The 27,481-nt window shown below is 46.9% G+C and overlaps 1 protein-coding gene across 2 annotated transcripts in view; it reads left to right on the top strand.

Moving 5' to 3' along the window:
* LOC146812807 (alpha-2-macroglobulin-like protein 1) overlaps window positions 1–27,481 on the top strand; it is a 747,116-nt gene that overhangs the window by 71,237 nt on the left and 648,398 nt on the right. For both annotated transcript variants that reach the window (XM_085619917.1, XM_085619918.1), the window contains exon 4: window positions 11,957–12,009. In XM_085619917.1, coding sequence (XP_085476043.1) covers window positions 11,957–12,009 — 53 coding nt within the window. The remainder of the gene's footprint in view (window positions 1–11,956; window positions 12,010–27,481) is intronic.

The raw sequence follows: 27,481 nt of genomic DNA, 5'->3' as shown, positions 1-27,481 counted from the left end.
TGTCTGAACTGGGGTGGCATAGTGGGCTAAAGAACGGTGATGGATCAAACCCAGATCTGTTGACTGGGTGTGAGTGTTTGATTGGTTCTGATACTCCGTCCATCACCACCCCCTTTTGTACCGCTTTGTTCGCCATAAGTTGGCAGGGTATGCTCAGACGTTGAGTCCCTTGCTCACCTTGCCACTGGATTCAAGCAAGCCTGGCTGAAGACGGCTGAAATGCCAGAAACCGGTCCTAGGAAGCTTGTTTCCGGTCCAGGGAAGGCATGGCTTGGCAGTTCGGGCTGGACTGTTCCCATGAGGCACAGGGTCAGACTGATTTGCATATGGCCATGTCTGAACTGGGGTGGCATAGTGGGCTAAAGAACGGTGATGGATCAAACCCAGATCTGTTGACTGGGTGTGAGTGTTTGATTGGTTCTGATACTCCGTCCATCACCACCCCCTTTTGTACCGCTTTGTTCGCCATAAGTTGGCAGGGTATGCTCAGACGTTGAGTCCCTTGCTCACCTTGCCACTGGATTCAAGCAAGCCTGGCTGAAGACGGCTGATATGCCAGAAACTGGTCCTAGGAAGCTTGTTTCCGGTCCAGGGAAGGCATGGCTTGGCAGTTCGGGCTGGACTGTTCCCATGAGGCACAGGGTCAGACTGATTTGCATATGGCCATGTCTGAACTGGGGTGGCATAGTGGGCTAAAGAACGGTGATGGATCAAACCCAGATCTGTTGACTGGGTGTGAGTGTTTGATTGGTTCTGATACTCCGTCCATCACCACCCCCTTTTGTACCGCTTTGTTCGCCATAAGTTGGCAGGGTATGCTCAGACGTTGAGTCCCTTGCTCACCTTGCCACTGGATTCAAGCAAGCCTGGCTGAAGACGGCTGAAATGCCAGAAACCGGTCCTAGGAAGCTTGTTTCCGGTCCAGGGAAGGCATGGCTTGGCAGTTCGGGCTGGACTGTTCCCATGAGGCACAGGGTCAGACTGATTTGCATATGGCCATGTCTGAACTGGGGTGGCATAGTGGGCTAAAGAACGGTGATGGATCAAACCCAGATCTGTTGACTGGGTGTGAGTGTTTGATTGGTTCTGATACTCCGTCCATCACCACCCCCTTTTGTACCGTCATATTCAAAATAGTTTTCGGTGAGGGCCAGTCTGCAGCATTCCAACACAAAGTGTCTAGGTGTGTGGTATGGCCAGTATTGTTCAAAGAGTAGGTCTTCGAGGGTATTTAGAGTGGCTTCTTGTGGTAGACTCGTGTACAGACTTTCCACATCTAGTCCCACAAGTAACATGGTCTCGCTGGTGAAAGTCTGATCTTTCAGAAGATTAAGAAGATCACGGGTGTCTTTCAAATAGGTAGGCGTGCGTTGTACCATTGGTCTCAGGTATTGGTCAGCAAACTGAGAAAGGGGTTCAAGGACTGACCCAATGCCTGATACTATAGGGCGACCTGGTGGAGGATGTCTGGCCTTGTGTACCTTTGAGAGAGAGTAGAAGTAGGGTATTCGTGGGGAGTCAGTACGTAAGAAAGAGGCTTCATTCTTGGAGATCCAACTGTTGATCTCTGCTTCCTCTACCATTAGGTTGATGGTTCTTTGTAGTCTCAATGTAGGGTCTTCTTTTATTACTCTGTAGAATTATTTCCTGTCAGATAATAATTCGAGGCATTGTACGTTGTAACTTTCTTTATTTAGTATAACTATGCTTCCACCCTTATCCGCAGCTTTGATAATAATGTCCTTGTGTGATTTGAGTTCTTCCATGGCTTTCCTTTCTGTGGTGGTAGTATTCATAAAGGGTTTTTTGACTGGATTCTCAAGGTCGCTGATTTCCTTCATGATTGCTTGTTCAAAGGCCTGGATCTCTACAGGAATTTGATGGTTCATAGGGCAAAAGGTGGACTTAGGTCTCAAAGAAGTATCGCCTGTGTTGGGATTATCTTCTTTATTTTGGAAGAAGGCCTTCAATTTAAGAGTTCTGCAAAATTGGGCAACTTCACATTGTAATTTAAAAATATCAAGAGGTGGAGTGGGTACAAAGCCTAGTCCTTTATTGAGGACAGGTTCTTGTTCTTTTGAGAGGGTGATGTTGGAGAGGTTAAATATTAACGAGTCGTGCTGGTGCTTGGTTTTTCTTTGGTCATGTTGGACATGCTTCTGGTTAGTATTTGTCTCTCTTGGTCTGTCCACGTTACGCCTCTCCTTCTCCCTCTCTGGTTGGTTCGGCCTCTCTCTAAAAAAGGCGGCTGAGGTGTATAGGGTCCCATGTAAGGTCCTAGTTGTGGCGGTACTGTTTGGTATGGATTGATCCATCCTTGGTAGGCCGAACCAACCAGAGAGGGAGAAGGAGAGGCGTAACATGGACAGACCAAGAGAGACAAATACTAACCAGAAGCATGTCCAACATGACCAAAGAAAAAACAAGCACCAGCACGATTCGTTAATATTTAACCTCTCCAACATCACCCTCTCAAAAGAACAAGAATCTGTCCTCAATAAAGGACTAGGCTTTGAACCTACTCCACCTCTTGATATTTTTAAATTACAATGTGAAGTTGCCCAATTTTGCAGAACTCTTAAATTGGAGGCCTTCTTCCAAAATAAAGAAGATAATCCCAACACAGGCGATACTTCTTTGAGACCTAAGTCCACCTTTTGCCCTATGAACCATCAAATTCCTGTAGAGATCCAGGCCTTTGAACAAGCAATCATGAAGGAAATCAACGACCTTGAGAATCAAGTCAAAAAACCCTTTATGAATACTACCACCACAGAAAAGAAAGCCCTGGAAGAACTCAAATCACACAAGGTCATTATTATCAAACCTGCGGATAAGGGTGGAGGCATAGTTATACTAAATAAAGAAAGTTACAACGTACAATGCCTCGAGTTTTTATCTGACAGGAAATTCTACAGAGTAATAACAGAAGACCCTACATTGAGATTACAAAGAACCATCAACCTAATGGTAGAGGAAGCAGAGATCAACAGTTGGATCTCCAAGAATGAAGCCTCTTTCTTATGTACTGACTCCCCACGAATACCCTACTTCTACACTCTCCCGAAGGTACACAAGACCAGACATCCTCCACCAGGTCGCCCTATAGTATCAGGCATTGGGTCAGTCCTTGAACCCCTTTCTCAGTTTACTGACCAATACCTGAGACCAATGGTACAACGCACGCCTACCTATTTGAAAGACACCCGTGATCTTCTTAATCTTCTGAAAGATCAGACTTTCACCAGCGAGACCATGCTACTTGTGGGACTAGATGTGGAAAGTCTGTACACGAGTCTACCACAAGAAGCCACTCTAAATACCCTCGAAGAACTACTCTTTGAACAATACTGGCCATACCACACACCTCGACACTTTGTGTTGGAATGCTGCAGACTGGCCCTCACCGAAAACTATTTTGAATATGACGGCACACTCTACCAACAATGCCACGGTACTTCCATGGGAAGTACCTTTGCTCTGAGTGTGGCGGGCCTCTATGTGAGCAATTTTGAAAGCACTCACATACAAAATGACAGGAACCCATTTCTTTCCAAGATCCGCTTTTGGAAAAGATACATAGATGATGTCATCATGTTCTGGGAAGGCTCAGAAGAGAACCTGCAATCAATCAATCAATCATCGCATTTATATAGCGCACTACTCACCCAGAGGGTCTCAAGGCGCTGGGGGGTCCGCTACTGCTCGAACAGCCAAGTCTTGAGTTGCTTCCTGAAGGCGAAGTGGTCCTGGGTCTGGCGGGGGTGGGTGGGGAGGGAGTTCCATGTCTTGGCGGCGAGGTAGGAGAAGGATCGTCCCCCTGTGGTGGCTCTTCGGATGCGGGGGACGGCGGCGAGGGCGTGGCTGGTCGATCGAAGCTGGCGTTTGGGAGCGTAGAAGTTGAGGCGGCTGTTGAGGTATCCTGGGCCTTGGTTGTGTAGGGCTTTGTGTGCGTGGGTGAGGAGACGGAAGGTGATTCTCTTGTTGACCGGGAGCCAGTGCAGGTCTCTCAAGTGTCTGGAGATGTGGCTGCGACGGGGGATGTCCAGGATGAGTCGTGCTGAGGCGTTCTGGATCCGCTGGAGTCGCTTCTGGAGTTTGGCGGTGGTTCCAGCGTAGAGGGAGTTGCCGTAGTCCAGACGGCTGGTGACGAGGGCCTGGGCGACCGTCTTCCTGGTTTTGGTGGGGATCCACCGGAAGATCTTGCGTAGCATGCGCAAGATGTTGAAGCACGACGAGGAGACAGCGTTGACTTGTCTGGTCATGGAGAGGGAGGAGTCCAGGATGAAGCCCAGGTTGCGTGCGTGGTCTGTTGGTTTGGGTGCGCTGCCTAGGGTGGGGGGCCACCAGGAGTCGTCCCAAGCGGCGGGTGAGGATCCCAGGATGAGGACTTCCGTCTTGTCCGAGTTCAGTTTCAGGCGGCTGTTCTTCATCCATTCGGCTACCTCTTTCATCCCTTCGTGAAGGTTGGCTCTGGCGGTGGCGGGGTCGTTGGTGTGGGAGAGGATCAACTGGGTGTCGTCGGCGTAGGAGATGATGTTGAGGTTGTGCTGGCGTGCGATGTCTGTGAGGGGGCTCATGTAGACGTTGAAGAGAGTAGGACTGAGCGAGGAGCCTTGAGGAACGCCGCAGATGACTTCGGTGGCTTCAGATCTGAACGGAGGGAGGCGGACTCTCTGTGTCCTTCCGGCGAGGAAGGAGATGATCCACTCCAGTGCCTTTTCTTGGACTCCGACGTTGCTGAGGCGTTGTACTAGGGTACGGTGGCAGACAGTGTCGAAGGCCGCGGAGAGGTCGAGGAGGATGAGGGCCGCTGTTTCGCCGTTGTCGAGTAGCGCTCGGATGTCATCGGTGGCTGCGATCAGGGCGGTCTCGGTGCTGTGGTTGGCCCGGAAGCCAGACTGCGAGGGGTCGAGGGATCCGTTCGTCTCGAGGAAGGCGGCCAGCTGCTTGTTGACGGTCTTCTCGATGACTTTTGCGGGTAATGGGAGCAGCGAGATGGGGCGGTAGTTCTTGAGGTCGGTGGGGTCGGCCGATGGCTTCTTGAGTAGGGCGCTGAGTTCGGCGTGCTTCCAGCTCTCCGGGAAGGTAGCGGTGTCAAAGGAGGTGTTGATGATGTTCCGCAGGTGGGGTGCGATGACAGCGTCGGCCTTGTTGAAAACGTGATGAGGGCAGGGATCGGTCGGAGATCCGGAGTGTATGGAGTTCATCGTGCGGACGGTGTCTTCGGTGCTGATCGGGGTCCAGGCGCGGAGGGTGGTGGTGGGGGGTGGTGGTTCGGTCATGGCGTTCGTCGGTTGAGTGCTGAAGCTGTTGTGTATGTCCGCGATCTTGTTGTGGAAGTAGGAGGCGAGGGAGTTGCAGAGGTCTTGCGAAGGGGTGATGTCGATGTTACCGGCGTTGGGGTTGGAGAGCTCTTTGACGATGTTGAAGAGTTCCTTGCTGTTGTGTGCGCTGTTGTCCAGTCGTTCCTTGAATGCGGTTTTCTTGGTGGCGTGGATGAGTTGGTGGTGTTTTCGGGTGGCGAGCTTGAGGGCAGTCATGTTGTCCGGTGTTGGGTCTCTGCGCCAGGTTTTCTCGAGGGCTCGGCAGTTCTTCTTGGAGCTTTTGAGTTCGTCGGTGAACCAAGGGGCTCTCTTGCTACCGGGTCTGCTAGGCGGGTTCCTCAGGGGGGCGAGCTCGTCTGCGCAATCGCTGATCCACTTCGTGAGGTTGGTGGCCGCCTGGCTGGGGTTCATTGTGCTGGTGGACGGGTTCATGCTCAGGGAGGTCGCGAGCTGGTCGGCTGTGATCTTGTTCCAGCTCCTGTGTGCAACCTGTTGCTGGTGGTGGTGGATCGTGGTCCTGCCGAAGCGGAAGTGGACGCAGCTGTGGTCGGTCCAGTGGAGTCCGGTGGCGTGGCTGTAAGCGATGTCCTTGCTGGATGAGAAGACGGGGTCGAGTGTGTGTCCGGCGTAGTGGGTGGGGGTGGTGACCAGCTGCTTGAGTCCCAGGTCGGCGAGGTTGTCCAGCAGGGTGGTGGTGTCGCGGTCGTTGTTGTTCTCCAGGTGGAAGTTGAGGTCCCCTAGGAGGATGTAGTCAGCGGAGCAGAGGGCGTGTGGGCTGATGAAGTCGGCGATGTCTTCGCTTAATTGTGTGCGTTGTCCCGGGGGTCTGTAGATGAGGGTGCCTCTGAGGGTGGTCTTGGGGTTGATGTGGACTTGGAAGTGCAGGTGCTCGGCGGTTGCGAGGGTGTCGTCGGTGTTGGTCGTGATGCGGATGGTGTTCCTGTGGACGATGGCGATGCCTCCTCCGGTGTGGTTGATGCGGTCCCTTCGGATGATCTTGTAGCCGTCTGGGATGGCGATGGCGATGTCAGGCGCTGAGGAGGCGTTCATCCAGGTTTCCGTGAAGAAGGCGACGTCTGGGGCTGTGGTGTCGAGTAGGTTCCAGATCTCGATGGCGTGCCTGTGGACGGAGCGGGTGTTGAGCAGGATGCATTTCAGGTGGCTGCTGCTGTTGCTCGTCTTGGTCTTGGTTGGTGCAGGTGTAGTGCAGGTCCGGAAGCAGGTGAACTTGCAGGAGTTGTAGCAGAAGGGTCCGTGGGTGCGTCTCGGGCTGGCACGGTAGCAGCCCGGGAATCGGCCGGCGTTGAGTGCGTTGAGGGTGGCGGCGTCGTACGTCCAGCGGGCAGGCTGGGGTCTGCGGGGGCCAGGGGTCCTGGCACTGGGCACGGTCCAGGCGCGGACGGGCGTAGACGGGCTTACCTTTGGCGCACCTTCGGCGCTCAATCGGCGCTCCCGCTGCGTGCGTCCGCTGTGCGGTCGCTCTGGGGGAGTCATAAATCTGGAGCCTGGAGGGCGGGTCAGCTGGGAGGCGGGAGCGGGGCGGCCAATGGGCTGGAGGTGGGCGGGGCCGCAGGGAGGCAGCGGCGGGAATCGGCGATGACGGGCGGCTCAGCGGCGGCTGGGTCGCTCTGGCAGGCAGGCAGACAGGAAGGCGTTTGGCAGCAGGAGGGGTGACCCGGCCTCGTAGAAGGCACAGTGGTCACTCCTGAATCGCCAGCAGCGCTTCACTTAAATCTGGAGCCGGGAGGGCGGGTCAGCTGGGAGGCGGGAGCGGGGCGGCCAATGGGCTGGAGGTGGGCGGGGCCGCAGGGAGGCAGCGGCGGGAATCGGCGATGACGGGCGGCTCAGCGGCGGCTGGGTCGCTCTGGCAGGCAGGCAGACAGGAAGGCGTTTGGCAGCAGGAGGAGTGACCCGGCCTCGTAGAAGGCACAGTGGTCACTCCTGAATCGCCAGCAGCGCTTCACTTAAATCTGGAGCCGGGAGGGCGGGTCAGCTGGGAGGCAGGAGCGGGCGGCCAATGGGCTGGAGGTGGGCGGGGCCGCAGGGAGGCAGCGGGGGGAATCGGCGATGACGGGCGGCTCAGTGGCCGCTGGGTCGCTCTGGCAGGCAGGCAGACAGGAAGGCGTTTGGCAGCATGAGGGGTGACCCGGCCTCGTAGAAGGCACAGTGGTCACTGCAAGACTTCTACAATTGGATGAATACACAAGACCAATGTCTCAAATTCACTTACAATGCCAACAGGGAACAACTAGACTTTCTGGACCTGAATATCTATGTAGAAAACAACGTCATTAAAACCAAAGCCTTTTCAAACCGACTGCCAAAAACAGTCTCCTTTCTTATAACAGCTTCCAAGCCCGTCCCCTGAGAGAAAACCTGCCATATAGCCAGTTCCTGCGTTTAAAACGTAACTGCAGTGAACTCAAAGAATACAAGATACAAGCACAGGACCTTTGCATAAAACTTTCCAAACGCGATTACCCTCATAAAACAATCAACAAATGCCAGAAGAGGGCAAGAAATCAACCGAGAGAGAGCCTTCTAGATTTGACACCTAAGACCACAGCACCTGACAAACTGACCTGTGTTACTACATATAGCATCGTTAGTAACACGGTCAAGAAGATCATCAATAAAAATTGGCGTATATTGACATCAGGCTCCCTGGACTGGCCAAAACCACAGTTCGCCTACAAAGGAACAAGAAACTACAAAGACATGTTGGTCCATACACGGCCACCAGAACCAAGGTCCAGTCCAGTAACTAATACCCTATGGGCTTTACCTCCAGTGGTCGGTCATTTCCCGTGTGGACATTGCTCCGTTTCTAATTTGACTGAAATTACCAAAACCATTGAACTTACACCCAAACTCATCTGGACAATGAAACAACACACGAATTGTAATACGACCAACGCTATCTACATGATCACTTGCCCATGTAATCTCAGATACATCGGCATGACTTGTCGCAAAGTCAAGTAAAGAATTTGCGAACACAGGAGTAACGTGAAGTGCAAACGAGGAACAACGAAAATGAGCAGTCACTATATTGACCACCCACATACTCTGAATGATCTCAAATGGATCATACTTGAAACCTTGACCTCAACATCATCTAAGGCAGAGAAGTTACTCTTTGAAAAGGAACAAAGATGGGTGCACCATCTAAAGACCAATCAAAAGGGACTTAATGATGATATTCCGTGGTTGAATGTCCAGTAAAAAACCGACATCATATCACAATGATATACGAGCATGAGCCAGAAACTCCGCAATAGCCCAGCTGCCCCCCCTTCCACCCCTCCCCTTGGAACAACAGATGGTTTTTCTTCACATGCAGCATACACTGCACATACTGTCATTCAGTTTATACATCTGGTGTTCAGATTATCAGTCCCTTTTTCTTTCTGAACAAGCATCACTTCACCAATGTGATACTGATCTTCTGTCTACAGCTGATACGACTCGAATCCCCATTGAGTGCTTAAACAGTGGCACAACTGTGGGTATGAGTTTCTCTCTCTATCTGTTTTTTCACTTCTACTTTTATCCTATTTTTTAATTTTCAAATTGGAATTGTTGAACTTTTCGAAGTACACATCCTCCGTAATGCACTCATTACTAGTCTGTTTTCGGAACACATACCGACATTTAACCCCGCCTTCCGATTCTTTCTCGGGAACAGGAAGACAGCGTCAGCACAAGTCGAGCACAAGTCGTGCTAGCTACTGATTCGCGGTAGGAAGAAGCTGCTACCCGGAGCTAATGGAGAAGGCACGTAACGTTGCATTCCCCTTCCTTTATATATATTTTTTATAAATATTGTTTCTTTTTCCCTATTCTCTCACCATTTACCCCCACAGTAATACGCACCCTTGTCCTCCCGACGAAGCTTTGAACTGGAGCTTCCGAAGGTACGCACACTCGCGTTATTTTTTGCCGCATTAGCAAGCAATATGCTTTTCGGCAACCGGACTTTTTATGTGCACGTTCTTCCTTGATAGCCGCATGACAAATATCGGCATATGCAACACCATTAACGCATAACTTACAAACTGTGCTTATTTCGTGGGTTACTATTTGGTCTTGATACGTCTTCTTCTTAACAAACACGGCACACCCGTTAAGAATGATAATAGATTACCTGTAGGTTCTATTTGTCCTAACAATACTTACTCGATTCATTATTACTAATGACAGACCTGACAGATCTATGATTGTGCATTAAGCAGAACTGTTTGTAATTGTGCACGTAACTAACCTAGCCGGGTCTCCCATTTTTGTCGTTAACAGCATGTTTGTTAACCTTTTTATTTTCTTTATGTGCCTAAGATGAGCCATTTCAAACCCCCTTTTAAACCCCTACACTGCGGTGTGTTCGAATCCTCACTTGCAAATACAAACAACAAAGAATGTATTTAAAGATTTGCCATCTTTATTTGCTTTTGTATAATTAACATAGCTTCTTCATACTAAGCCCTCGGCCTCCCTGGACTAATGAGGACCCGTGCGTCTATTTTCTTTCTCCTCCCTATAGTTATTATCCTTCTCAAAGTTCAATCGAGTAGTACTCGAACTTCCAACTCGGATCTGGACATTCCCCATTTCCTTCACATAGCACTCTTTTCTGAGGTCCTGAAGAAAGCCCCCTGACCCTTCTGGGCAATTTACGGGCTGAAACATGTTGACCAACAATTCAGACTAAAAAGTGCATTGGACTCTTTACATGCCCTATCTGCACTTCTCCAGATTTTACTCCTATCCCTTGCACCGAACGGAATAAAATTAAAACCAGGCAGCAAGAGGAACTTTTTAACATAACAATTTTTCACATCACATGAGCACTTCACTAATTTTGTATTTTTATTTTTTTCTCTGATCACTACTGTAACATCCAGTGGTTCCCTCCAGGCGGAGGAAGCATGAGAGAAAACCCTATGATTATGCTGTCACGTAGTTAAATCAAGGCGGAGAATCAAGATATACCGCCACCGAACTGCTCTACGTGAATGAGGGTTTTTTATCAAATATTGGAAACAACTACCTGAACCCTGGTGATAGGTACCAGTGATCCATTCTCTTTGATTATGAAAGTTCTAAGTGGAACAACTACAAAATAAAGCCATCTTTGACTTCAAAATCAAGAGTCTCCATACGAAATAGGAAGCGTTGGCACGTCGGAGATACAGACACTGCTGCTTTCCAGTCGTAGTTATTCTATCAATTACTGCCCATCTCAGTACATATGTCAGCCACCAGATAAGTACACATGCTTTTGTGGTATACGGCACTGTAGAAAGGTAAATAAATGAAAGGTAAATGCAGAACCCTCCAAAGACATGGCTGAGTCTCTTTCTCCACTCGTTGAAGTGATGCCTCTGGAAGAGGCCAAAGACTGAATGGGCACAGACCAGTGCTGGAAAGCAGGGGGCTCCCTCCGGATCCGATTTTACTGGCTATTTATGAAGAAGGTCTGGGATTCTTTCCCTACTCATCCCAGTGTAGGGTGTCAGAGTGCTTTAATAAAACCTACAAGTGTGTAAATCAATGTACAGGAAATGATACATGAAACAATTGGGGTTATAATGTGTAGGAAATACATATTGTCCATACTTGTAGATATTGTCTGTTAAGAGTAAATGGTCGGGACAAACACAAAAGCCACAATATAAAACATAACCCAGTGATTGGGCTGTCTACACAAACAAGACGTTTTACTTCCCAAAGGAACCCTTCTTTGCAATCTCCGAATAACAGATTGAGAAATAAAACAATAAGGATCTAAACCCACAGCCTACAGTTTGCATGCAGCTCCTTGAAGTTGGTAAATAGATCATTGTGCTATATTAGAAGAACTAGAAGTAACAAAATCTAGGTGCCAAAAGCAGTGGCCCACTTACCTATCTACATAAAATAAAAATCTCTGATTTGCATGTTACACAGTGTTCTTTGCAGAAGGCACATGAGCCTTTTATGCTACTTTATGAATCATAACTTTAACTAGATAAAACACAGAACTCTCCCCGAACTGCCTCAACTAGACTTCTTACCTACAATCGCTTCAAAATTGCTGAGCACACAAACTTCTCTGCAGCAAGTGTCTTAACCTTGTAAAATATTTTTAAAAGCCCCCTCTTTGTGTCCGATTCACTAAACTAGAATAGATGTACTCTCACATGTGTCCTTGTTGCTGATTTCTTTGCAGCAGATTAAAAAAAAATGTATATGTTGACTATCAGACTCTACTTCTCAAGCTCCGCCCCTTGTGACTCCACCCTTTCCTCAGCCACACCACGACCCCCAGTTTATGGGTTGCTAGAGTAAATGCATACATGCCAACATTTCAGAAGAGGAAAGTGGAAGATTAAAAATAAATCAGGAGAACCAATCAACATCGGTAGTCTCCTGCACGAATCGGGTCTATTGGCATGCATGTAAATGTTTTCCAATTCCAGCACTGGCACAGACACTAAGCCGACCATGCATATAATATTGCACAGGCTAAACAACTGGCTCTGCCTAGAAAAGCTATAACCTGTGACTGCCAACAGACACGAACATTGAGATTGTCGTATCCTCTGAAGCGAGATCTAACTTTGCTCTCCCCTTCTTTCTCCAAACTGCAGTGAACTTCCGGTTGGTGACGCTAAATGATGACTTCATCCCTCAGGACGACAAGGTAAGGCCCTCGCGCATGCGCTCGTGGGCTGCTGAAGAAGCCTGCAAAGTGCTTCCTTCACAGTTGGGTTTATCGCTGTGCGGCTGAGCCTGATATAACATACTGCGTGACAACCCAACAGACATTACAGAGCATGGCAGGAGATGACACACAATAAGATGGCATGACACATAAAAGCTATAGAATTACACCAAACATTACTGCCAGCTGTCAAGTTTCCCAGGCCCATGCTTGACCAGTCAGACCAGTCCCACCTTTATCTTAGAATTTTTAGACTTGTAGTCTTATTTAAACCAGTGAAAAACCAGGACTAAAAGTCTCAGCTTTCAAAGAAAGAAACAGAGCTGGACTAACTCGTCACACATGCAACTGATACACTTGTCAGCCATAATAATGACATCACCTGTGTGGACAAGTTACCTGCAGCTCACATCTTGGTGGCAAAGAGATGCCACCTAGACTCCGCTCTCCATGAAGTGCTCTTAAAGAAAAGTGGGTGCTAAAACTTCCTAAATTTAGGTTTTTGGAGAAAAGAGCTGCAAACCCCTACTTCAAGCTGGAAAATTCTATCTCAAAACACTTTTTTTTCTAGAAACTGTGTCCACAGGTGATGAGGTGTCATGTTCTTCAACATGGCAGGATCACAATGTACTCAAGTGTAGAACCTCACAAAATTTCACCAACAGAATTTTAATTGTGTACATTCCTTGTTTGGATAGCCACAAATGATACAGACATTCAGAACATAATAGAGATGGACCAGTGTCTCGCTCTTTAACAACCTGAGACCCATGTCTGAAATCCGATATAAGCAACTCACTCTCATTTAATATCTAGAGACACCTCAACCATGAAAGCTTACTCATGGCCTGGGCACATTTGTCAGAGAGGCAACCATGAAGCCTTTCTTGGAATCCTGGGGCAGTCTGTGGCTATGCAGGGTCACGCTGGTGCTTATAGTCACCAAATTCTAGGGGCAGAGAAGAACAGCAATTTAAAGATGTGGATCATGTTCATATCAGTGTACTTGTAGACTGTCTTGTTCATGGAAGGAAAACATAGGACAGACCAGACTTCCTGTCTAGGCTAATAACCCACTGCCCCTCATAAATTAGTAGAATTTAAATGAATAAAGCGACTATTTAAGTGTCTCGTCTCCGAGAGGAGGAGTCTAAGTACCAAACTGAGGATAATTCAAAAACACTTTGCCAAATCTCTTGAAAAATGAACTTGCAAATCACAGAAAATGTTTTTGAAAAGCTATAATTCAAGAGCGATTTCTGTTCATTCTCAAAATGCTGTACTAAGGAGATCAGGGGCATTTAAAAAGTCCTCAAATTGTTTGAGTAACTTAGATTCGTCTCCCTTCAACATCATGACAGGGCAATAACTCTCCTTTGGTTTTAAAAGACAAGATGGTACAATTTCATGTGCACTGAAAGACTCATCTCTGAGAGTGGTAACATATCTAGTTGCTTTTAGAGCCATATAACATCAGATGATGAGTCAGACAAGTCACCTGAATCTAAATTTTCCATGATCACGGATGAGTATCTGATTATTGCGGCCCATTCCCTCAACGCCGCAGTTGCTCGTACCCAACAAAATAATATCACGGTTCTACTGTAAAAAGACTGCTTGTAATGCTGGGTCCTGTACCCAAGGAGCTTCTGAACTGCTCTTTTCTTTCAATTAGAGGTAAGAACAGAGAAGAAGGCTGGATCACTTGGTTGAGAAAATTACCAAGACCCTGTAGAGTTATCCAACTACAAGCCTAAATCTAAATCTTTTTTCTTCTAACGATCGTCGTCAGAGGGGCTACCTTTCCGTTGGTGGCCCACCTTGAACTTCATTGCCTATCTAATGCTAAAAGTCTAGTTTTTGTCAAGGAAGTAAGAATTGCTTTGTAGACACATGAATTTTTGGATGACGAAGAGGCCCCATGTTGATGTTGTTGAATCATTATCACCCTATACCACATCATTCTATTAGTTCAAATGGTGGACAAGGGCACCTCACATAGTGAGAATGTGGGTTGCCACCTTTCTGTCTGGTCACAGAAGGTTGTAGAACAGGGTAAAGGCATAAATGGAGGTCCACGAAGAACATTGCGTAGACACATTTTCAGAATATCCTCAAGACATACATTTATATACCTTGGGGCCTATTACTCTAAGTTTAATTTACACATGAGTAAATCTACATGTGTAGTTAATTTTACCACTTTGTAGTAATTTTACTGCTTTTGGCTATTCGTCATTTCCTAGTGTAAAGTTATTACAAAGTGTAGACTGACATGTCTCCATCCCCTGAGGTGGAGAATAATTTCCTTGTGTTAAGTTTCTATTAGTAACTTTTCATATGTAGGGGGGCTTAGCAAAGGTTTCCTCCACATCAGTGGAGATATCTCTGTAGTAAATTGGGGGAATTTTTAAAAGTTCATTAAACTTAACAAAATGGTAACATTATTTAAATTAATTCTGAATCCTATGCACATGCATGTATCAACATTACATTCCATTTTCAGTAATTGCACAAACAAAAAGAAGCGTCAATCGTGATTTTCCGTTCTTTGGGGCAGATTTACGTTCCCTGGCGCATCCCTGCAAATCAGCAGGGATGCGCCAGGGAAGATGAGTCACGCAAGTTTGTCCTTGCACCACCGCAGATGCGCCGCATTTACAATGCGGTGCATCGTGGCGCAAGAAGAAGCAGATGCGTGACGCATTTGCCGGCGTAAGGTTGGCGCAGTGCTGAAGTTGTGTCGCAAGCGCAACGCAACTCCAGCACTGTTTCAACCTGGCCTATCCCTAACATGGTGCATCACGCCTTACGCCTGCTTGAAGCAGGCGTAAGGATTTGACGCACCAGCGTCAGAAAAGTGACTGTGTGAAATCTTGTAGATTTCACTGCGTCACTTTTCCGAGGCTTTTTCCGATGTAACGCCCTCCCTGCATACATTAAACCTGACACAGGTTTAATGAGGCGCAGGGCTTTACAACGTGACTAGATGCGTCACGTTGTAAATCTGTCGCAGCATGGCGCTAGCTTTGCGCCGCCGCTGCGTCACAAAAGTGATGCAATGGCGGCGCAAAAGTGGCGAACGGGGCTTGTAAATCTGCCCCTCAGTGTTTTTACTTTTCGACAGCTAGCCAACACGTTTTCCGTTGATAGGGGATTACCCCATGACTTCTTCAGGACTAAAGAAACATTATAATACCGATATCAACAAAGGATTGTGTTCACATTGGTTCCAAACATGGTGAATTGACATTTCACCATTGTTTGGTCACCCATTCTGAAAATGTATACTGACAGAAAAATTTTGTGTCCCTTCCTGCAAGTTTAAACACAACCAACAACAATATTTTAATTCGTCCGTAGTATTCCAACCAAACCCCTAGCCTCCAATCAGCTGCCGCGAACACAGTCCTGTACATACCTGTCAGGAAGTACGCTGTTGTATTCACTACCTCCCGCGACCGTGTGGTAATCTGAAAGACCGTAAATGGAAGAGACGCCTTCAGCCCCAGTATTTATCTCCTATAATCCCGAAGCAGCTAGAGCGCTGACCTCTGACCTGCACAACTGCATGTACACAGTCTCTGACGTAAAAGCTCCCACTGTGTATCTTCTGTGTCCACCACAATAATGTATTCTTATGTCTGGCACCACACTTGGGGCCTCATGTAGGTAGCCAAATACCGGTCGGTAACGGCCGATTTTCGGTAATTATACCGTTACCGACCGGTATTTTGGCTATTGGTATGTAGGGGGTCAATTTCTGGAATCGGAATTTACCGATTTGGTAAAACTACCGAATCGGTAAAATTACCGAATCGGTAACGTTACCGATGTGGTAATTTTACCGATTCGGTAATTTTACCGAATCGGTAAATTCCGATTCCAGAAATGATATGTAGGGGGAGTGTGTGGGTGTGTTTAGGAGTCGGTATTTACCACCAACTTATAGTTGGTGGTAAATAATTAATGTATGTGTGTATGCATTTTGAAGCGCGTAGCAGTGTGCAATGTGGCATACATACATGCCCTTAGGGCATGTATGTGTGCCACATGTGCACACATGGCCGAATCAGGGGTGCAACAGGGTGTCAATGTGACACCCTGCCACCCTTGCATTTTCTCCACCATTACCGAATCGGTATTTACCGATTCGGTAATGAGGCATACCTTCCCATCAATGGGAAGGTATGCCTCATTACCGAATCGGTAAATACCGATTCGGTAATTACCGAATTGTAACGAATCGGTAAAAAATACCGACTCATTACCTACATACGAGTTACCACTTCTAAAATACCGATTCGGTAACGTTCGGTGTTTTAGAAGTGGTAACTGGTATGCTACCTACATGAGGCCCTTGCTATCTAAATCGATACGAAAATGTGCTCGGACCGTGTGAAATATATATATTTTTTTTAATAATTTTTGTTAGCATTTTGATATTTGAAAGCAAATCCACAGTTCACGACACATTATACATTGTTCGCAATCAGCTTGGTGCATAGGAGCATCACATATCTAGCATCATATACATTACAATTCCCAATCGACAGTGCAACCTATTGTCTGAATACGTTTTCTCTGTTTCTAGGATTATTTTAGTTTAATTATTATACTTGTGGTTATAACTGTGTCGTTTATATTGCTTTCATTTTCCAGGTCCGTACAGAATCCTGGTGCGCAGTCAGCAGTGTTCACTGATCATGTCCCACATATTTTCACTATGTGCTTAACAACTATGTAACAAACAGTTATATCAATTCCATGCCACTCATTCCTTGTCCGGGGTCCCCCTTACACCAGCCAGCATATGCCAGTCTTTACATCTATTCGCATCTGTCCGATCAGCTGAAGGCTGGGGAAAGAAGAAGGTGGCGCGAGGACGCTTGCAATCTCCAAAATATTAATAATTCCGGGCAGGGTCTTGCCTCCTCCACACTGCATGCCTTTCACATTGACTCTTAGAGGCTCGGTTGACTTTCCCTTGCTGCACCAAGAGGGGGAATAGGGAAGTGCTCAATCTAGTCTAACATTTGGAGTCCTTCACTATTGCTCCCTGCCTCATTGGAGTCTCTAGATTCCCAATTTCTCAGTATTTCTGCCCAGGGTTCAGCCAGGGGTTTACGCCATTTTGTTATCTTGTCTTCTCTTATCAGAGCCCTCTCCTCTGTCCTGGCCCAACTCGAGAGTTCCTGTTCCCAAATGTCTACCCTAGAGTTTCTCTTTGAATTCCATTTGTGAGCTATTTGTGCCCTTGCTAGCACTAAAGATAGGTCTATAAACCCATGCCCAAGCTCCAGGCCTTGGGAAGAGCCCAAGGAGGCATATCTCCGGATTGCATACAAGCTTGCGGGCGTGGACCCCGTTCAGAGTCTCTATTATCTTTAGCCAGTACTCTCGAACTCCTGTGCAGTTCCACATCATGTGTATCAAATTGGCATCTACTTCGTCACAGCGGGGAGCATGCCTTATCAATACTCCCATATATGACGTTAAGCCTGTGAGTTGTGAGATATGTCATATATAGAATGTTAAACTGTATACATTTAAAATTAGAATTCCGGGATATCTTTCCAATATGTTCTAGGGATTTTTTCCACTCTACATTCTCAACCTTTCCCAGGTTTCATTGTAAGTGCTTTTTAAGTCCAATAAGCCTTTCCTAGTCTCCACGTCATTTTCTGTAATTCTGTCTAGTGCCTGTATTTGTGTTTCTAGCTTCTGTAGTTCGTTATTTATTTCTCATCGGGCGCCTACTGTCTGCCCCATGCATTGTCTGCTGATCACCACCTTAAAAGAGTCCCACTCAATCAGTGAGGTAATAGCGGTGTCCTGATTGATCTAAAAATATTTTGAGATGGTGGTTGAAAGCTTCTTTTTAAAGCAATAATCCTCAAGTAGACCAGAGTCTAGTCCCCACAGGGGGATGGCTGCTCTCTCCAAGGTAGGAGCAAATCTCAATAGGATAGGGCTGTGGTCAGATATGGACCTCCCTAGATATTCTTTTTGTGTTTGAAATGCTTTATTGAAGAAAAAGTATAGTGAACAACAAAATACAGATCATATAAAGAACATTGTCATACAGAATCAAAAAGAGAAAAAATAGAGGATCATCATGTGTTAACATAAGAAGCCTGAGGGAAAATTAAAAAGCATTTTGTAACATTTTAAAGGCAACCAGGAGGAAAAGGGGGGAAGAGGAGAAAAAAGGAGGAGAAGGGAAGGAAGGGAAAGGAGAAAGAGAAAGGTAAATATGAGGCGTTAGGAGAAGAATAGATAAAGAGATCAGAGAAAAACTAGGTAGAATAGAAAGAGCAAATAAGCCAAGGGTAGGGAATAGTTGAAAGGCAGGAAAGAGAAATGCAAATGTAAAAGATATAAGAGGGGTAGAGGAAGAAGAAGAAGAAGAAGGACAGAGAAAGAGTCACTTATGGGGGTTTGAAATTCTCAGAGGATAAAGGAGAGATAGATTTCAGAGCCATGCGGTCAAGATATGCTGTGAGAGGTAACCAGAATAAATCTCTATTGAGGGTAGGAGTGGAGGCAGCAGCAAAACGAACATCAAGCCTGTGATAGTGACAGAGAGAATTCCACCAACATTGTATAGAGAGCTTAGAGAGATCCTTCCAATTAGAAGAAATATGTTGGAAAGCCAGAGCCAACATAAGATCTAATAGACCAGAGGAGCGAGAAGGAATATCAAGAGTGTCAGAGATACTACCTAAAAAAAGAAGAGGGATAGAGTATGGAATAGAGATAGAAAATAGTCGAGAGATATGAGACCACACCTGATCCCAAAGTGCTAGAACAGAAGGGCACAGAAAAAGTAAATGAAAAAGATCAGCATTAGGGGCAGAGCAGGTCCAACAGGTAGAGTCCTTATCAGGAGAAAAACGAGAAATAGAAACAGGAGAGAGATAAAGTCTATGATATAGAAAGAACATAGATTGAGTTAGTGAGGCGGAACGGGAAATTTTTAAGGACCTGGCCCAAACTTTGTCCCAAACAGCTATAGACCAGTCACAGCCCAAATCAAGCTCCCAAGCAAGTTCCAATTTAGATTTCGGGTGGGTCGGATTGGGGGAGGAGAAGAATTTATAAATAAGAGAGGCTTTAGGGAGAGTAGACAGGATCTGAAGAAGTGGGGAATGGGATACGGAAGAGGATGACAAGGGAAGTGAATAATAAACATCAAGTATGATGGCCATGAGGACAGTGAATCTGCGGAAAAAAGACTGGGGGCAGTGAAACAGAAGTCGGAATCGAGGAAAAGAACATGGGAGAAAACCATCGAAAAGTTGGTTAACCCACATCGGACCCTTTGATCTCCACACAGTCCAACAAATAGGACGATTATTGAGGAGAATAAGCGAATTGTACCAGATAGGGGAGGCCAAAGAGGAGTCACGAGAGACCGGGTCAGGACGGACCAGAGCGTGTAGAAGAGAAGAAGTGTGCTTGAACAGGGGTAGAGGAGTGGTTAAGTTCTTAGCAGAGAAATGTACAATTTCAGATAGAGAGAAAGGAGAGAGGAGTGAGCGTTCAATAGAGAGCCAAAGAGGAGCAAGAGGGGAGGGTGCAAGAACAAGCCAATTAGAAGCCTGACGGAGAGAAAAAGATTTATGATAGAGACGGAAATCCGGAAAGTTGACTCCGCCATTGGATTTCGGTTTACGAAGAGCAACTAGAGCAACTCTCGATTTTTTATGATTCCAGAGAAACTTAGAGAGACAGGAATCAATGCGTTTGAAATAGATATCAGGGATATGAATGGGGAGCATGGAAAGGATGTATATAAGAATGGGAGATATCATCATTTTGATCGAATCCAGCCGACCCCACCATGAGAGAAAGAGAGGATTCCAAGAAGAGAACAACTTATCGATACGGGATAATACAGCAGACATGTTCAACCGAATAGATGAAGGGATGGAGTTAGAGAACCAAATTCCAAGGTACTTAATTTTAGAGGAATTCCATGCAAAACCAGTGGTCGAAAACTGATGAGGGAGACAAAATTTAGTAAGAGGAAGAATCTCAGTTTTATCAGAGTTAATCTTGTAACCAGAAACTTGGGAAAAGGAGTTAAACTCAAGTAGTAAGGCCGGAATGGAATGGTCAGGGTCAGAAATAAACAAAAGAATGTCATCTGCATACGCAGAGAGTTTCAAATGAGTCTTGTCATAAGGGAAGCCAGAAATAGAAATGTTGTTTCTAATAGACGTAAGAAATGGCTCTAAAGCTAGAACAAAAAGTAGAGGGGACAAAGGGCAGCCCTGACGGACGCCACGCTGCAAGGGAAAATAGGGGGATAGCTGGCCATTAACTAAAACAGACGCTTTAGGGGAGGAATAAAGTAAAGAAACAAGAGAAATAAAATTAGGACCAAAACCGTGCCAACGCAAGGAGGCAAACAGAAAGGACCAATCTACTCTATCAAAAGCCTTCTCAGCATCAACCGAGATGGCAGCTAGAGAAATGTTGAGAGAAGGTCCCTTATTTAGAACATTGAGAAAAAGGCGGGAGTTATCCGAAGTGAGTCTGCCCTTTACAAATCCACACTGTTCCTTACCTATGAGATGTGGGAGGAAAGGATCTAAGCGCCGGGCAAGAAGTTTAGCAAATAATTTATAGTCTACATTAACAAGGGATATTGGGCGATAATTTTTACAGAATTGGGGGTCGCGACCCTCTTTAGGTATAAGGCAGATTGTAGCCTCGTGAAAAGTACCGGCAGCTGTGCCAGAGGTAAAGAAGGATTGGAAGAGGGAGAGAAGTTTAGGAAGCAGAAGATCTGAGAAATGCAGGTAGAACTCCACAGAGAAACCGTCCGGACCCGGAGATTTACCTTTGGTTAGAGATGTTAAGGCGCTATCCAGTTCGGTAATAGAAAGATCAAGTTCAAGATCAGGGAAGTTAAGATGAGAAGTGGAGGGGGCAGGAATTTTATCCAAGTAGGATTGAATAAGAGAGGCCGAAGGGGGGGACTCAGGAGTATAAAGAGATTGGTAGAACTGTTGAAATTGGGCGAGTATATCCTGCTCCTTATGCAAGAGAAGATTATCGGTGGAATATATCGAATCAATCAGATTACGCTCCTTGCGAGACTTAAGGTAGTTGGCCAAAAGTTTACCTGACCTGTTGCGACCTCCGTAGTAGCGGGCGCTGCTGCGAAGTAATATTGAGGAAGCGTTATCAGTAGTGATTTTGTTAAAATCGAGTTTGGCGCGTATAAGGTCTGGTAAAACCGTTTTAGTAGAAGAGGTGTAGAATTTATGCTCCAGGGATTTAATATGGGAGAGAAGGTCTTTCTGTTTCTTAAGGTAAGACTTCTTTTTCTTTGAGACAAAATCAATCACAAAACCGCGAGCGGTAGCCTTAAAAGAGTCCCAAATAACATGAGGGGGTAAAGAGGGATCAGAATTGAGTAGAAAAAATTCCGTAGCAAAGGAAAGAAAAGAAGAGGAAAAGAGGGGATCCAGGAGGAGAGAGTTATTGAAACGCCAGCGAGAAGATTTGGGATGAGGAGGGAGAAGATCAAGAACTGTGACAATGGGAGCATGGTCTGAGATAACTATCGGCTCTATAGACGAGGAAAGAAGATTTTGAGAAAGAGACTGAGAAAGGAAGATGTAGTCAATCCGAGAGAAAGAGGCATGAGGAGGTGAAAAGAAGGAATAGTCCAGAGAGTCAGGATGGGACAGTCTCCATGAGTCAAGAAGGTGAGATTTAGAAATGGTGTCAAGGAATTGTGTATGTGATTTGTGGGGGGTAAAGCGGGCAGAGGATTTGCGATCAAGAAACGGGTCAACAATTTGATTACAATCCCCCCCCAGAATGAACAGGGAATCACTGTATTGAAAACACTTAGAAGTTATTAGAGGCCAAAAATTACAATCAGGATGAGTGGGGCCATATACATTAAAAACAGTCAAGGACACAGAATTGATTAACAGCTTAACTAAGACCCAACGACCATCAGTATCATTCTCTTGAGAAAGAACTTTACATTTGAGCTTCTTGTGACACAAAATGGCCACCCCATTCTTTTTATTAGATGTAGGAGAAAATAAAACCGTTCCCACCCAGCCTCTCTTTAATTTAAGAGACTCCGCCTCAGAAAGATGAGTTTCTTGTAAAAGAACTAAATCAGGAGTATAAGAGGCTAGATGGGAAAGCACTCTCTGTCGTTTAATAGGGCTAACAAAACCTTTCACATTCCATGAGATAACTTTGAATTAAATAACAATAAAATGTGCAAGGAACAGAGAAAAGGCATAAAACCAAGAACGCCATAAAGGACAACAACAAATGAATGAGAGAAAAGAGCAAGACAAAAGAAAGTCAGGAGATACAGTAAGAGAAGAACAAAGAAAAGGGAAAGAGAAGAAAAGGGAGGAAAAAAGAAGTAGAAGAAGAGACAGTACATATCCAAAACGGATGACTGAGGAAAACATACCTGAAGGGGGAAGGGAGATGACAAGATGACGATGGGGTATGGGAGGATTCGACAAGAACGGCCTCCTAAGCCGGAGAGCAACACACCGCACCAGGACGGAATATGAGGAAGACGAATCGTATGATACGAAGAGGGATACAAGAGGGTTTATTGAATAATAATCTAAGGGAGGGAAAAAGAAACGTGTTATGCAAAAGTCATGGTGAGATAAACAGCACAAAAGCAGACATTATATGCAAAACAAAAAACCCAAACAACAACCATTATATAATCACATCAAGCAGAAGAAGAATCAAACCAAGGAGAGAAAAATTTCAGCAAAAACCTGTAAGGAGAAAAAACCAAACAGATAAATAATCAACCAGTAGGGGGATTGGATGTGTCCATGCCAGCATTGGTCTGAATGTGAATACAATTCTTAAGTTCAGCCGGATCTTGGAAAGTCCAGGTGTTGTTTTGATGAGTTACCTTGAAGGTACAGGGGTGAAAGAGGCCATATCTAGCTCCAATAGAGCGCAGAGGAGCACGAAGAGATAAGAATTCTTTTCTTCTGGCAGCAGTGACATTAGAGACATCCTGAGAGAGAAAAACTCTCTGACCCATCCAGGACACTTGGCGCTTCGCTCGAGCTGAAGAGAGGACCAGAAGGAGATCAGTAAACTTGAGGAAGAGGATGATGACCCCTCGCGGTTTGGTTGAGGAGGAGGAGCGAGGGCCAAGTCTATGGGTTCGTTGGATACTGAGAGAGGTAGTAGCGGGAAGGTCCAGGAGTTTCAGGAGGAAAGAGGAGAAAAACGTGACAGGATCATCTCCTTCCAGGGATTACGGCAGGCCGTAAACGCGTAGGTTGTTCCTCCTATTCCTGTTTTCCAAGTCTTCAGTGTGCTGTTGAAGGGCGAGAAGAGACTTTTCCAGAGAGGAGATGCGTTGAGAGTTTGACTGAATTTCTGGAACCTGCTGCTCCACAGAAGAAACACGAGCCTCCATAGTTGACCATTTAGCCTCAAAAAGCTGCATCTTAGTATTAGTCTCCTCCACGAACGGGCGCAAAGCGCGAATCTCCTCAAGTATCAACTCCATAGATATAGGGGGTGGAGATGACTCGGATGGAGGAGGAGAGGAGTCCTGCTTCAAGCGCTTAGGCAAGGAGGCAGGAGGAGAAGACTTGCTGGAGGTAAGTTGTGATGGAGAAGAACGGGTGGAGGATATTGTCGCCATTTGATCTGTGGAAGGAGGATGAGGAGAATGACCTGTTGATGAGGAAGAGGCGGAGGAAGGTGGAGTCTTCGAGGGCACAAAGACAAACTTTGGGTTGCGTAGCTTGCCCATAGAAGCCTAAACGTGCCAGTGACAGGAAGGCAAAGAAGCAAACCAACACAACGACCTGCACTCAAAAAGCAGAGAATGTCAATATGTCTGGTCTGAAGAGCCCAGCGGTCAGCAGAAGTAGTGAAGGACACCAGAAAAAATCATGAAGAAACCCCGGACCCAGAGGTAATGCAAGCAGATGTCAAAGAGTGTTTCCAGTAATAACAAGGAGGTCACCAGTGGGCGCGAAAGCCATGCGCACTAAGACTTGGTGAACATAATTGCAACAAAAAGGAACCAGCATAAAGACGCAATGATGATGGTATGAGTCTTACGCCTTGAAACTGAAGAAAGTTATCATTGAAGAGCACAGCGCATGTGGTAGGCTGCGAGGGGAGCATGAAGGCAGAGATCCCACAGGAAGGAGCGTCAACATGAGGAGTAAGTTGGAAGCATAGCGCACTGACAGGGCGCAAAACCCAAAGGAGAGGTCCTTAGTTGCTTAGAGTAAAGTCCAGTGACTGGAGGGAGAGCAGGAAGAGCATGTCTGTAGTCACCTCAGCGACGCGCGCACATCGCGCATATTACAAAATGGCGGTCGCGCTGAGGGACTTACATCGAGAGGCATGAATGGGCGAATAACTGCAGGAAAACGAAGTCTGGCAGTCACATCTTCAGCACAAAGTCATCCGGTTACAGGAGCCACAAAAAATCTGCCGAAATGATCGCGGATAACGGCAAAGAGATGAAAAGTCCTCCGCGGTACGGGAGAGCTCCGGTCTCAGGCGGCCATCTTGTTCGGCGTCCAAGCCACGTTCCCCCTCCCTAGATATTCTGAACCCTTCATGTTAGCCGTTAGTTTTCTGGGACAGAGAAACATGTCTAGTCTGGTGTGAGCCCATATAATGGTGATTAGTATGAGTATTCCCTACTTTGATTGTTTTGTAACCACCAAATATCTAGCAGTTCCCATCTGGACATTCAGTTACGCAGACTCATAGCCGTCGCAGCCGCTGTCGTATCTTTCAAGGGAGGCCTAGATCTGTCCATGGAGAGATCTATTACACAATTATAGTCTCCCCCCAGGATTATCTCATCTACCGCCAGCTCCGACAGCGGCCCAGACAATCGCTGGAGGAACTGCGTCTGATCCTGATTCGGGGCATATATACTTCCAATCGTGACCTCTCCCCCTCAATCTCCCTTTCACTAGGACAAAATCACCCTCTTTGTCTATGATTGTGTGTGTGGCCTGGAAGGGAGTTCCCGGCTTAATCCAGACAAGTGCTTCTCTGACATATGCTGAGTAAGTTGTCGCAAATAGCTGGCCACGCCATCTGCGCTCAAACCTATTGGTTTATTTTGTGGTCAGGTGCATTTCCTGGAGCCTCACTACCTGAGCCCCCCTTCGTCTAAGATAACTTATAATGTTATATCGTTTGGTGGAAGAACCCATGCCTCTAATATTCCAGGAAATCAACTTAAAGTCTTCTGCACCCGCCATTTGTAAAACCACATCCCGGTCACCCCCCTCCCCGCACCCCCAGCCCCCATCACATTACTTGAAAGAAGGGCCCCAGTGTAGCAAAGAGCAGCCCCAGAAACTATAAACTCCACAACCGAAGAGCGGACCGGCAATGGCCAGCTGCCCAAACCTGGAATCAAACATTAACACTCGTAGAACGCCGCAATCAGCTCCTCAGGCGGAACACTCTGATGAGGAAGGGGGGGGGTGAGACTTCACAGGAATACTGAGAACAGTAGTTATTGAGAGTAAAAAAAACAAAAAAACAAAGAGAGAGGACGTCGCTCCCGTCCCGGCTCTTCCATTCGCACTGGAGGCCGGTCATTGCCCGCCCCAGGAGGTTGTTGTAGCCGAGATGAGGTTAAGTCTAATCTCCCAGCCCCAATGACGATATTCCTCAGACTAATTCCCTGTCATATAATATCGCCTGCCGACCTTGGAGTGATATCCGGCAGTTCCGTGTCTGTCCCTGCGTTTACCTCCAAAGTCCGACGACCTCTTGAGCTGCTCCTATGACGAGCCCATATGCTTTCCCGAGGTCTGTGATTTCATCAGTGATGCAACAGCTTGTAGTGCGGCCTTCCTGTCTTGCTGTGTCTGCGATATCGTGGGGTTCTTTAGTGCACTCGGTTTCTTGGGTCGTTTGCATTTTAGGCCGTCTGTGTGTTTCGGCCTCCGAGGGTCCCGCTGTGGTTTAGGCAAGGGTGCACCCTTCCCATATGCCTCCAACCAAGTCCAGGTTTCCTCCGGGCTTTGGCAGAAGTGTGAGGATCAGTCTAATATGATGTGAAACTTCGCCGGGAAGATCAGAGTATTTTAGGCCCTCCTCTCACAGAGCCTTTTTTACTTCAATGAAGAATGCTCGCTGCACCTGCACAGGTGCTGTGAAATCTGGAAGCATTGATATCTTGCTGTTGTTTAGGATAAAGGGCCCATTGGTTCTAGACTGCTGTAGAATGGAGTCTCTGTCTTTAAAGTGTAGCAGTTTGGACACTACTGTTCTCAGAGGGCATCCCAGCGAGGGAAGGTGACCTGGCCCCTGGCGGGCCCTTTCTGTGGCAAAGAACTTGGAGAGGGAGTCCGGTGGCAGGACCTCTTTCAGCCATGTTTCTAAGAACGCAGTCATGTCTGCACCCTCAGTTCCTTCAGGAATTCCTACTATCCGTCTGTTACTCCTCCTATTCCTACCTTCTGCATCCTCAGCTTTACGTTCCAGTTCGGTCACTCTGGCTGTAAGCTCATTCAGCTGGATCTCTCCTGTTTTTTTGTTCTGGGACGAGTTCCTCCACTGTGTTCAGCCAGTTTCTTGTGTTCTGCGCGTAGTAGACCCAGACCCACTGATACTGCCCCTATATCTTGTTGGAGGACTCCCTTAGTGTCCGCTATGGCAGCAAGGACTTTGTCAAAGTGCAGGTGCAGCGCTTAGTCTGTGGTCGTTGGGTCTCTGCCATTGGTGTCGGGCGGGGCCAGAGAAGGCTCCCGCGTAGGAAGCTGTGTTGCTCCCGTCTTGCCCTTTTGTTTCAGTCTCACTGTGCTATGTTTCAGCGTGTTCCTGAGTCACAGGGGAGCTATCTCACTTGGCTCGCCAACAGCTGTATCTTCTCTTCGGCTGGTGTGTAGCCCTGTAGCACCTGGTTCCCCTGCCGTTCTACTTTTGGGGCCCTTTAAGCAGTTCACTTTGCGATTGCTCCTCTCATGCAGGTGGGCCAGGTCTAAAGGGTGGTTCCCTTGTCAGCGTACGCGGGCCTGCCTGGTGTCTCTCCTCAATAATAAGCATCCACTGATCTCAACTAGTGTGTCATATGGCTCCCTTTAGGCTCGTCTCATGCACAGCCCCAGTCTCTTAAGTCTCTTAAGTCTCTTGGCCCAGGCCTTCTATTGCTGTTACTTCCTTTCCCTTGCGCGTCCTGGGGGCTCAGTGTTTCTCGCTACTCTCGGACCCCTCAAAAGGCCAGAGCAATTGTTTGTGGCATTTCCCACCTCCACAGCTTCAGGGAAGCGGCCCTCCGTGTCCGAATCGGTTTGGCGTGTGCTCCAGTCGCCCCTGTACTGCGCTGTTTCTTGCCTTCCGAGTGCCCACTACACCCATGCCCCGAGTCCGCAGAGCCTGATTGCGTACCTCTCCTTCGTTTCAGGAGGAAGAGATTGCCTCCACT

This window comes from Triturus cristatus, chromosome 7 (assembly GCF_964204655.1).
Source record: "Triturus cristatus chromosome 7, aTriCri1.1, whole genome shotgun sequence".
Taxonomy (NCBI): Eukaryota; Metazoa; Chordata; class Amphibia; order Caudata; family Salamandridae; genus Triturus; species Triturus cristatus.
This window is presented reverse-complemented; position numbering and strand designations above follow the sequence as displayed.